At 41.5% G+C, this 12,839-nt stretch overlaps 1 protein-coding gene across 3 annotated transcripts in view; it reads right to left on the reverse strand.

Annotated features, from left to right (window-relative positions):
- Positions 1-288: 288 nt before the first annotated feature.
- The window catches only part of LOC147032621 (sodium-coupled neutral amino acid symporter 2-like), a 66,311-nt gene continuing 53,760 nt past the window's right edge, over positions 289-12,839 (reverse strand). For all 3 annotated transcript variants that reach the window (XM_085870390.1, XM_085870389.1, XM_085870391.1), the window contains 4 exons: positions 10,327-10,451; positions 4,445-4,589; positions 3,933-4,024; positions 289-3,329 (listed from right to left, as the gene is read on the reverse strand). In XM_085870390.1, the coding sequence (XP_085726516.1) occupies positions 3,237-3,329; positions 3,933-4,024; positions 4,445-4,589; positions 10,327-10,451 (455 nt within the window). In that variant the 3' untranslated portion in view covers positions 289-3,236. The remainder of the gene's footprint in view (positions 3,330-3,932; positions 4,025-4,444; positions 4,590-10,326; positions 10,452-12,839) is intronic.

The raw sequence follows: 12,839 nt of genomic DNA on the forward strand, positions 1-12,839 counted from the left end.
GGTAAGTCCAGAACATTCAACATCAGTGCGTGGTTGGTCCTCAACACCAAATGGCTTCACTCGATAATTCTCCTCTAAACAGAGCAACTTAAACTGCTGAAACCTTGCTTGCATTTGAGGACGGAACAAGAGAGCAAATGTGCTTTGAAATTTTGTTTTTTGAACCAATCATAATTCAGCAAGCACAGTCGAAAAAAAATGTTTCGGAACATGACAAGTCAGAAGTGATTGTCTGTGGAGAGAAACCATGAATGTGAAGCGTTTTCATGACATCATATATCTCCGGACTGGTTTATTTATCCGTTTTTTATTTTATCAGCACTTTTATACAAAAGGTTCTCCCCTAAGGTGTGAACATTAAGCGTATGTACAATACAGCATCTTCCGCCCAGGCTAAAGGCAAAGTCACTTACTCTCGATCCAGAGCTCTTTTACTGCCCAATCATGATTTCAACACAAAAGCTAAGAAGTACTTAAAATTATACATTGTCAATGGACACAATCAAAATATTTACAATATAAACGAATAAATAGCAATTCACTATAGCTGCAACATAGACATAAATATATGTATATGTCTGAAAATTATCCAATTAACAAGGCTGTTTTAACTAAATCAGTTTATGTATAGAGCAGTTGACTTCTCTGCATACAACTCTTAAGATCACGTGCACACTTTGGTAGTGCAGTTGTGAGCTTCAGTCTTTGGAGCTTCAAAGGTTCACTTGTGAAATGGCACCAACTACCCACATGGGCTGCTCTGAGATTGCATTAGCAACAGTTTGCCTGGGATAGTATGGATAGACAGAGATTCAGAGAATATTCCCCTTCAATCAAGAATCAGCAAGTCTGGCTTATAATTGTATGATAGGTAGAGAAGAAAAATACAACTGTGACCCCCAAACCTCCCCCCCCTCCTTCCCACCTCCTGACCCTGATGTTGCTTTGTGCAGAGGAGATAGCCATGTAGTGCCTTGAGCAATTTCACTAGTGTTCAAATGAGGCTGAAGCACTGCAGCATAATATACTCCATCGACAAAATAAATTGACAAAAATAAAATATATGGTGCATACAAACTGCAAGAACCAGCCATCAAAACTGCCGAGCATTCATAGGCATCACCTCTCTAGCCTGGCGAAAGCTTTGGCTATTAATGAAGCAGTGCATGTAACAGCTTTTTCTCATCTCGACTACCAAAGAATTGACGAGTCAGTTTGGCATGAAGTGCAACATGCAACGTAATACCATATAGCACATTATTGGCAGCACAACAAGAACATGAACTGACCTGGAGTGTTGAGAAATGTAGTGTAAAATAACTAGAACTGAAGTACTTGAGTAAGGAGTCAAAGAATACAGATCATTTCAAAATAAATTTAAATTTTTTTTTTTTAACCGACCCACACGAGTCCGCACCTTGCACGGCTCCTTCCAAACTGCACATGTATGAGCTTGTGAGGTGAAACACCCTTCACGATTTCCTCATCTACATGGCTCTCCATACTGTTACATCATGACAAATTCACATTCCTACTGGGATACCTTGAACATTAGCGAAGGAGCGTGCACTGGAGTGACTTTTACCAAATTAAACTTCAGGACGTCTGATAAACATTGCTTGGAGTAAAAGATTGAAAAATACTCTCCTCTATGTGATAATCACGAAAAGATTATTATTTTTGGAACATTTCTTCAAAGAAGCCTACAGTTAATAGTACACTTGCATGACAAGCCAACATTGAACTCAAATTGGGGTGTTAAAGCAATAGAAACCTGAACACCCTTCCTCTGTCATTGAACATAACCACAAAATAGGTTAAAAACAAAAACTCCACAAACTTTACATGAAAAAAAAAATTCCACAATTTATCATTTGCCACCAGAGAGTTGCCAAAACTTATTTGAAATTGGTAATTATCCCCTTCAATGTAAGGTGATAGATTGCGTAAACATCACTGCAAGGTGGGCTGGCTATGCTTCATCGTATACAACATATCGTCGCTAAAACTTTGTACAATGTTGTCAATCGATCTAACTTTTCTGTCGACCCAAAAAATTCACTCGAAGAAGCAATGATGTCCTAATTACAACGGTTCTATGAACCGTAAACCCACAGTATATGTACCTGATAAAAGCATCATTTTGTGTCTCATTGCTGGTTGAACAACAGCATTGAAATAAATGATTTGGCATCTATCCTTTAAATTTCAAAAGCTTTTCTAATGTCGATCGAGAAAAGCAATTAATATTGAACTTTGCTATACCAGAAAGCATTTGGTTTTGTTAAACTCGTGTTACAACTGCATTTTACTATGATTGACAAAGTTGATAGGTTGACGAGCCCACAATTTCTAAACAATAAGAAATAAGAGTTAGATGTCAGAATTTTCTCTCAACTGCCTCCCTCAACCAATCCTGGCCAGCGAAGTAAGAATTAATACTACGTACGGGTTGAAAGCCGGCATAGATTCTGATTTTCATTCGATTTTGGACACTTTACCATCTGGATAACACTCCAAAACCCGATTGGTGAAGTTAATGCAATGCTTCCTTGTATTCGGTTTCGTGCTTCCATGCATGTCATCAAGTAGGAGGAAGCCAAATGCAATATTCTGAAATTCTTTTCAGGTTGCCGTTCTCTATGCAGGTTTGACTTGCTAACGCCGGAGACGATGACCAGATTGAGGTGAAATACTTTAGATAAACTAAAGCGTCAATAAATATCCTTACACAGCTTGGAGATCCAGCTGGTATCATGCAGAAAATGGCAAAAAGCTCAATAATAACTTATGGAAACATGTGTGGTTCAACATTGTGTGCTGGACAATGTGAAGATGAAGTGTGTGTGTGTGTGTGTGTGTGTGTGTGTGTGTGTGTGTGTGTGTGTGTGTGTGTGTGTGTGTGTGTGTGTGTGTGTGTGTGTGTGTGTGTGTGTGTGTGTGTGTGTGTGTACTTCTTCACCATGATTTGTTGGGGCATCGCATGAAACTTTAAGGTGCCTCGCCACAGCAATATACGTGGGTATTGTCCAGAGTAAGGAAGACTCACTGGCCATTGACTTCAATACCCTTTCTTGGCACCATTCACTTTCTGCTATTCCTTCTCTCTCTCTTTCTACTGCATTTTAAGAGAAGTATGGCTACTTAATTTGGGCCTCTTTCCATGCTCATGCCGTGATACTGACAAGATCATGCTGCGCCAGACAGAAGAAAGGGATAGAAGGACAGTGAAGGCCTCAGTGGTGTCCGGAGTGTTGGACCCAGTCTGCGATGATAAGCGCCATGCTGGAGATCATGAAGATAAACCCAGCTATGATGAAGATGTAAGCCTGAGAAGTTAAAACAGGAATATCAAGAAGTGTCAAAAAACGATACAATTTCTCATTGAATGATTCACGATGCAATGCATTTACCATATGTACATTGGATCATTAAATCATTCTATTGCAGGCTCACTACGAATGGCTTAAGGGTTTGCTAACCTGGCAGATTGCTTGTCACATTGGCTATTAAAATATCATGTTATAATCAACTTTGGTTGGAGAGCAGTCTCTTCTTGACCAGCACCATCAGCATTTTTCAATAAATGAATGAACCAAAACAAATGTAATCTGAATGTCCTTCAAAATATGTGATTCGTTCACTTCTGATCATCTGAGCTGTCTTGAAAAAGCAGGGGGAAAAAACAAAGTCCAACGATGTATTGGGGTAATGACTGCCTCTGGTTAGTTGGATTTGTTAATAAAAAAATGATTGGAAAATTCAGTGCAATGTTGATGTTTCTTCTTTGGAATAAAAATCTTACAGCCCTTCCGTTACATCTACGACTCATTTTGAAGTTTGTTAAAATACTCCCAAACTAACTCAACTAGGAAGGGTTAGAGCAAGAGAGAATTATAGAAAAGATTTCTGTAAAAGCTCAGCAATCGTACCATCAACTTGTGCTTGCGTGGTGGTTTCTTAACGATGCGCAGGTAGAACATGGCTGGAAGAATGAAGATTAAAAGGGTAGCAGCAGAAGCCCCTGCAAAATAAAATGATCACAGACATTAAGATGTTCGTCTACACCCACTTCATGCACATTAAACGGGCAAACAATGTGGGAAAGATCGAAGGCACTAAAACAGAGAAGTTTATATCATCTAACAAAGGTGATTTTCATTTTACCAGACTGGACTGGTTGAGTTGGGTAACTTACTCCATTCAAAGGACATATAAAGCCACACGTGCTGGCCACTCATTGGATCAAATCATTTTAGGGAGCTCAATCAACCCAGTATTACCAAAAGCACCTTAAATCATGATGTGAAAGATTAGGCCTGATGACAACCAAACTCCATGAAGAAACATTGATTTTTAGGTTGCTTTGGAGAAATTCAACATCCTATTTCAAAAATGCCATCTATATCTCAAGTATTCGCTGACGTTATGCAAGAGGACCAACCTATAAAGCCAAATATGTCACGGATCGAAGGCACATAAATGACAAGTAAGATGACGAAAATCAGCATGCAGACAGCAACGGCGATGTGGCGGATCCAGCTGAAGCGCTTGTTGTGAAAGAATATCTCCTCCACAGATGTTCGCATCTGGTAGGGAATGCATTCATGAACATAGCGATAGTGACTTGCGCACACAGAGATTTTTAAAAGGCTATAGCCATCATCCCAAGAAAGCATTTCATTCTATATTTTCCGTCTTGCATCTTCGATATGACGGCGAGTCAAAACCTTTTTCAACAATGTAATAACTTGGACATATAAACATGACTTGTATTGCAACGGTATCAGTAAACTCTCACAATGCTGGGAAAATGCGTGAGAACGGTTTGAAAGTATGTAGAAAAGACCCACATCAAGTTTTGCTTCGTGACCAGGGTAAATGTTTGACACCCCGACCTTTTCCCCTCACCCTGCAGTTGCAAATATGACATGACTACGTAATGGTGTCAAGGATGCAGGTTCTAGATGATTTAAGAGTGAACTTTCAATTCTGAGGATGTAACTTGCAAAATAATTTATAATAATAATACTCTTAGGATAATGGAACAAACATGGATATCACCGAAACTTCAAAATTGACATTTGACAGTTCTTGGGCCTACGCAGAGGTTGCAAACTCAGTTCTACCTCTCCTTCCAACCCCAATACTGGCCTTAAGTCCACCCCTCCCCTCACCCCCACCCAAGGAGAGCAGACGAGCACATATGTTAGCCTTACTCCAGTGCACATACTCTAGCACATCCAGCAAACTGAGAAGGGCACTTCCACCCTTAGAGCGGAAGAGGAGGAGGAGGAGGAGGAGGAGGAGAGAAGAAGAAGAAGAAGAAGCATCTGAGCAGTTTTAATGAACAGCTGAACAGAAATTTGAAATGACATTGGATAACTCAGTGGCAAATGCACAACCAAAAGTGCTTATCCCAACAGTCCTTTCAATGCGTGTCATGTAATTGTATCGGACTGGCAGGATGGCCAAGAGGTATGCACACTTGCCTCTGCGCCATCTAGCCTGGGTTTAAATCTCGGCCAAGCTACAAACCGTCATCTTAGTGTCTCACAGATAGGGTGAGGCATTAGTGTGTATGCAGTCTCTCGAATGGACGTCGAACGAGTATCCCATGTGCCAGCATTAGTCAGCTGATGTTCAACATCCCACGGCGTCCGTCGTAATGAGTAAGCGAGCTATCGCCGGTACTCTGAACAAATTCCACATTCCTGCCCTAACTTATAGGGGACATTGCATCAGAATCACAGTCGCACACCCAGCCAATGACGTTACTCACAGCCTTGTCCTGCATATGAAAGAAGATGAAGAAGGTGATTGTATCCATTGGAAAAAAAGAAAATATTTTCTTGTCCAATATTGCATAGCATTTCAGATGTACTCGCATCTGAATATGCCACAGTTTAAGCAAAGTTTAACACTTTTACAAATCAAAAGGACCAAAATCTGAGCTGGACGTATCAAGAATACCCCAGTGTGACCACTCCTCATTTTCATAAATGCCAAGGTGAGCCAATGAAAAAAGCCAAGAATTCACAAGGATTCGGAAAAGCGATGATAATAGAAAACCTATACGCCAAGAAAACCTATAGAAAACCAAGACACCAAGGTGAACAACGAATAGCCAAGATCTTGTGAAAAAAGCCAAGGAGTGGTCACACTGGAATACCCATGCCACTGACTTGAGAGCAATCATTTTCTTTAAATTATTCAAAGTTGAAAAATTCCAAAAAAAGGTTGACATGAACAATTTCAGAAAGATTTGTTTGTTGCTATCGCTAAACCGAAACCAAATGTTTTGTTAGGTCAACCATTAGCAGATGACCGCACCTTTTGGACCTTCAAAAAGACAATCGTCCATTCTGTGGGGTCACTATTATACACAGTGGAGACTGGCGTCAAATACTGCAAGCTGTGAGAAACAGGTCGAATACAGATTATATGCTGATTGCTTGAAGAGCTCCTATTTATGGGAGCATGTGGAAGTCATGCTGACCAAGAACATGAGAGTTGAGTTACCTGCAAGAGTTTCAGTCATGAGTTCTTAAAGTACCTCCTGGATGTTGGCGAAGGGAAGCTACCATACCGCAAAGAACAAGGGGAATTCAAAGTTCAACAAAACTTACAACTCGTAAACTCGGGCAGCACTATGGAAGCTCTTTATGAATGGGTGTATCTGGATATTGGCATCAACATAACACATAGAGATTAGTTATGCCAACATGCTATCCTTTGCATAGCAAATGGAGAAGTAGACAGAGTTAATCTGTACGTGACAATTCCCTGTAGAAGCCCACATGTACAAGAGCTCTGATCACATCCTTGATGACACAGATGCCCACCTGTACCCAAAAAAATATTGAACACACTCTGCCCCACTGGAATGCCACCACATGTATTGATCTTGAGAGTCGGGATGGTGATTTTGTTACGAAGAAACTGTGACCCAATGAATGGTCATTGTGATGGATCCAGGAACGCAATCACTGCCCTTCATCTCCAGGTTATAGCCGCTGAGCTCGTCAGAGGAAAACGGCTTTTCATTCCCATCTCTCTGTCAGACCAGATCATCCCATTCAAGATGGTACAAAGGAAATTCCTTAAACGGACATGCTTCACAATGACAGTCAATACGTCACAGGGACAAACACTTTGCAAGGTGGGTGTTTTCATATCATCAGACTTCTCCGGTCATCTTCAGTGCTTCACAGCTAAAATTCAAGTTGGTGACATCAACAAAATATAAACTTTTGCACTTGATGTTAAGGACAAAAAAAGCTACATATCAGCAATGTCATCTATAAAGAAATCCTATTAGTTTGGTTCAAGGTTATAAGCAAGATTATGGAATTTATCATTGCAGTGGATATCAAATCATTCCTGTTCTCCACCGGTCTGATCTCTGATCACCAGTTTGGTTTCAGGCCCGGTCATAATCTACCCTGGACATGCTGCTTCTACTCTCCCAACAATGGATGGAAGCGCTCAATCTCAGACATGAGATCAGGGCCATCTCTCCGAACATATCTCGAGCATTGGATACAGTCTGGCATCCTGCCTTACTCTCCAAACTCTCTGCCTATGGCATCCAAGGCCACATCCTCTCATCTACTCTCCCTGTCAAGGCTGGAGTCTTGGGTCCAGTCTTGTTGCTCATCTTCATCAATGATCTTTCTGATTCCCTGGAAAATCCAGCTGGTATCTTTGCCAATGATTCCACGCTCTGCTGCAGAATTACCCATCTTTCAGACAGGAAGGCAACAGCCTCTTCCCTCTCTGCAGACCTTGACAGAAACTGGAGCTTGTCCATCACATGGTATATCTCTTTCAACCCTGACAAATCCTACGCACTCACCCTGTCTCTTTGAAAGAACCATCTGGCAGACGCTCCAATCTACTTTCTTAACAATCCTTTGAAGAAGTTCAGTCACTTAAACTCTTGAATCTCACCATCAGCCATGATATTTCTTTTATCAAAGTTGGCCTCCAAACCAGCCGCCGACTGGGCATCCTCCATCGTACAAAATCTATCCTTTGCACATCTTAACTCTTATCCACCGACAAGGCCTTCATCTGCAGCTTGATGAAGTACTGCTCTCCCCTAATGGCTGGTGCCCCCATCCCTGCCTCATACCTTGCTCAGTTTGACGCTGTGGAAATGAAGGCCTTCAAGATCATTGGAATCTCCCATGATGAAGCTGAGTCTATGGGCCTATCACTTTACCAACGCATACAGGTTGGTGGTCTCTCTGTCTTCTACCACCTTATTTCTGGTCTTGTACCCTCTGTCCTCTCTTGGCTCTGTCCTTCCCAGGTTTCTGGAGGGTGCACATAGTCTGCCAGTAACCCTCTTCTTGTTGAACTCCCAAAATCCAGGCTCACTGTTCACCTCCACTCATTTGTTCCTCTTTTCTCTCACCTGTGGAACTGAGTTCCCCAGTCTTCTTCAGCCCCATTCTTTCCTTCAGGACTTTAAGACAGCTATTCACCACTACCTCAGGTCATCTCCATCCATAATCATGATCTCTTTTACCCCCAAATTACCCCATTCCCAAGCACTTCACTTTTCCAGGTTATTGTGATTTGTTTGATTCACCTCTTTTCGTTTGATAGTTGTCGGTTGGTTTGGAGCCTGGTGTTGGCGCAGTGGTTAGAGCAGCGGCTTGGGATCCAAAAGGTCCTGAGTTCAAGCCCCGTTGGGCCACTGAATTAATACACCAGGGGGTTGACTCAGCCTGTCATCCTTCCGAGGTCGGCGAAGTGAGTACCAGTGCACTGGGCCGGTGTATACCCCGGTTAAAATAGGTGTACCATATCCCTGTGTCGTAAGAGGCGACCAGGGTTGCGTCAGGAAGGGCATCCGGCGTAAAACATGTGCCAAATCACTATGCGCATCATACGGATGATCCGCTGTGGCGACCCCTAACGGGAGCAGCTGAAAGAAGAAGAAGAAGTTGTCGGTTGGTTTGTTCATTTTCTGTTTCATTTCTGGTTTCCCCTTCCTCTTCGTGCCGTTTCATCTTGAGTGCAGCTTGTTCACCCCCAAGTGTCCTTCTCCCATCCTCCTTGATGTCGCTCTCACTTATACTCTGACGTTAGTGTTTCCCCCCTTTCCATTCTTCTCTAAGCTTTCCACAAGTCTCGATCATGTGTACAAAAAAAAAAAAAAAAAATCCTGACTTAAAACAGTAAGTGCAATTTCTTTTTTCTTTCAAGAAAACGTACCTGAATCTCACAAAAAAACACTTTGTTAATATGTAGCTAATAATAGTATTATTGTGAATAATACGTAGTCGATACGTAATACAAAAAATACTTTGTAAATATGCAGCTAATAATAGTATTATTGTGAATAATACGTAGTCGATACGTAATACAAAAAATACTTTGTTAATATGCAGCTAATAATAGTATTATTGTTAATAATACGTAGTCGATACGTACTACAAAAAAAAATACGTAGCTCAGCTTCTCTATTCACCGAGTCATGTTCATTTACTCGTTTCTCCAGAATGATAAAAATTTGCTTGAATCACGTATTTAAATAAATAAATAAAACAGTATGATGCCACCTGTGGCAATTATTAACCTTATCTTATCATAGTTTGATACAACTTGACATGTGGAGAAATTATCGATTTTAAGAATGATACCTTGCAGCGTTTTACGTAAAGTTCAAATTCAGCTTGTGCAAGAAAATACAAAACAGCACTTTATACAACCATCAAAACTAGATGTGGATGTAATCTTAAAGCTTCCACCACTAAAGATTCATCCAACAAGTTTCCAGACGGCTAGAACGGTCATGCTGACCATTCTTTCCACTATATTTATTCATGGAATGCCAGCTCACACGGAGACCATCCATAAGGGTTAATAGATAACCTGCCATCATGGTTGGCTGATATTACACACGTCTGTGCTACATGCCAAACCTAAAAATACAACAGTCTTTATTCGGACCCCCATTTTGACAGCAAACTGCCACTTCCCTGCCGCATGTTTTCTCACACACACACAAAAAAAAGTTTACGAATCAACAACCAGGCCAAATACTTTTGATTCAACAATGTAGCAGTATCCCTAAAATTGTATTTTTTTTTAAGATAAAAGGTCACTCATTCCACAGGCAGAACTGGTGTGAGAGAAATGGTGAGTGAGATGTTGCAAAGGGGCGGAGGTGGGAGTTCATAAAGGGGTTTCAAAGAAAGTGAGTTGGGTGTATGGTGAAATACAAGAGAAGGAAAGCGATTGGTCGGCAGAGTGGGCAGAGATAAATGACATCACGGGGAGGTTATTGGAGGGTGAGAAAGTAGTACGTACCGGAAACAGAACGATGGGCACTGTGAGCGTAACAGCGATGAGTACAGCACAACGCACCATCTGAATGAGCCGTCCATGCGGGTCTGTGCGCATGTATGTGTGCAGGAGCTCTGCCTCCACCAATTCTGAATCAGGAGGTAGCGCTCAAATCATTTTCATGTCACATCGTTGAATGGCAATCTTCATCACAGATATCGATATAATCTGTAAGAGCTGCCCCCCCCCCCCTTCGTAAGCACTACTTCCTTGGATAGATGTCTTACAGCTGAATTTTCAGAAAATAATATTCCCCTGATTTTTAAAATTTAGAAAGAAGAAGGAATGCACAATTTCTTTGGAGTGTGGGATTAATATTGAATGAAAATTCCCAATTCAGAAAGAGACGTGCATACTCCATAATGGCATGTGGAATCGTTGGCTCAAATAACAAGAGGTTATGTTAAACCAAAATTTCTGATGGAAAGGCAACATCAAGTTTGTTTTTTACAACCTACCAAGATAGAATGACCACCCTATTGAAGGTCACATTTAAAAACTGCTCCCTCCCACCCCCAAATCAATAAGAATATTCTGGAAAGATTTATTACCTCCGCCAGAAGGTGGAAGGAGGTCATGTTTTCACCCGTCTGTCTCTGTTTGTTTGTGAACAAAATATCGCAAAAAGGTGTGGACGGATTTGGCCGAAACTTGGTGGGCACATTGGGTGTGTGACAAGGAAGAATTGATTCAATTTTGGTGAAGATCCGAATCCGAATCCGATAAATTTTTTTTAAGCGATTCTTCACCATTGACATCAGAGTATGATATTTCAAAAGGTTATTGGCCCCGATATGTTCTGGATCAGGCATTGTGTGGCGGAGGCATCCGCTCTACCGAGTGCCCTTCAAGTTTTTATTTTTTTTAATATTCACAACAGATCATGCTGTTTTAAAAGAACTCCGTTTAACGTTTATCTACATATTTCCTGCATGGGAAACAATTTTTTGAGATAACAAGCACAGCTGAACTCCTTTGAGGTTTTGGGTCATGAAAAATTAACCATTTAAATACTTATTGGTCTGACTTCGAAAAAAAACATAGATCCACTTCTAAAACAAGTGATTAAATAAAGTCAGTGGAAACAAGAAAAAAACTAGAGGGGGAGCACTCGGGAGAGTGCAAAACCTCCGCCGCCAATACTGCTGGGTCACTCAAGTGACCCTTATATCTTATTCATTAAATGTCAACAGTGCTGAGTTATAGTTCTTTTCTCCAACATTTCTTTTTTTGGGGGGGTGGGGGGGGGTTGGAAATCACTTAAAACATGTAGAAATGCAAAAAAAACCTTTTTCTCTAACAATTTTTTTTTGGGGGGGGGGTTGGAAAACACTTAAAATATGGAGAAATGCAAAAAAAAAATTTTTTCTCTAAATTTTTTTTTTTTGGGGGGGGTAACAATTGTTTTTGGGGGGTTGGAAATCACTTAAAACATGTAAAAATGCAAAAAAATTTCTTTTTTTGGGGGGGGGGTAACAAGTTTGTGGGGGGTTGGAAATCACTTAAAACATGTAGAAATGCAAAAACTTTTTGGGGGGGGGGTTGGAAATCACTTAAAACATGAAGAAATGCAAAAAAAAAAAATTTTTTCTCTAATATTTTTTTTTTTAGGGGGGGGGACCAAGTCCAAAATTTAATGGCATAATCCTTGGACCATACCTAACCCCCCCCCACCACCACAAACAAACAAACAAACAACAAACAAACAGAAAGGGGTGAAAACAGTAACCTCCATCCATCTTCGAAGATGGTGAAGGTTAAAAATGTATGGGGAAGGAGTGAGGTTCAGGAAAAACGAGGAGGGGGTGGGGTGGAGGAGTGCAGTACAAAAATTTTTTTTTAAATGGGGGAGGAAATGAGGTGTAGAAAAGAGAGGGGAAGAGTGTGGGAGTGAAGTGCAGGAAATAAATTGGGGAGGGGTGCAGGAAAGTGAAGAAGGAGAGAAGGGTGCAGGAACATGAGGGAGAAGGGAGTGAGGTGCAGGAACATGAGGGAGAAGGGAGTGAGGTACAGGAACATGAGGGAGAAGGGAGTGAGGTACAGGAACATGAGGGAGAAGGGAGTGAGGTACAGGAACATGAGGGAGAAGGGAGTCAGGTACAGGAACATGAGGGAGAAGGGAGTGAGGTACAGGAACATGAGGGAGAAGGGAGTGAGCTACAGGAACATGAGGAAGAAGGGAGTGAGGTACAGGAACATGAGGGAGAAGGGAGTGAGGTACAGGAACATGAGGGAGAAGGGAGTGAGGTACAGGAACATGAGGGAGAAGGGAGTGAGGTACAGGAACATGAGGGAGAAGGGAGTGAGGTACAGGAACATGAGGGAGAAGGGAGTGAGGTACAGGAACATGAGGGAGAAGGGAGTGAGGTACAGGAACATGAGGGAGAAGGGAGTGAGGTACAGGAACATGAGGGAGAAGGGAGTGAGGTACAGGAACATGAGGGAGAAGGGAGTGAGGTACAGGAACATGAGGGAGA

The sequence above is a fragment of the Eptatretus burgeri genome, chromosome 2 (assembly GCF_056783735.1).
Source record: "Eptatretus burgeri isolate ZD-2024b chromosome 2, Ebu_testis_v1, whole genome shotgun sequence".
NCBI lineage: Eukaryota > Metazoa > Chordata > Myxini > Myxiniformes > Myxinidae > Eptatretus > Eptatretus burgeri.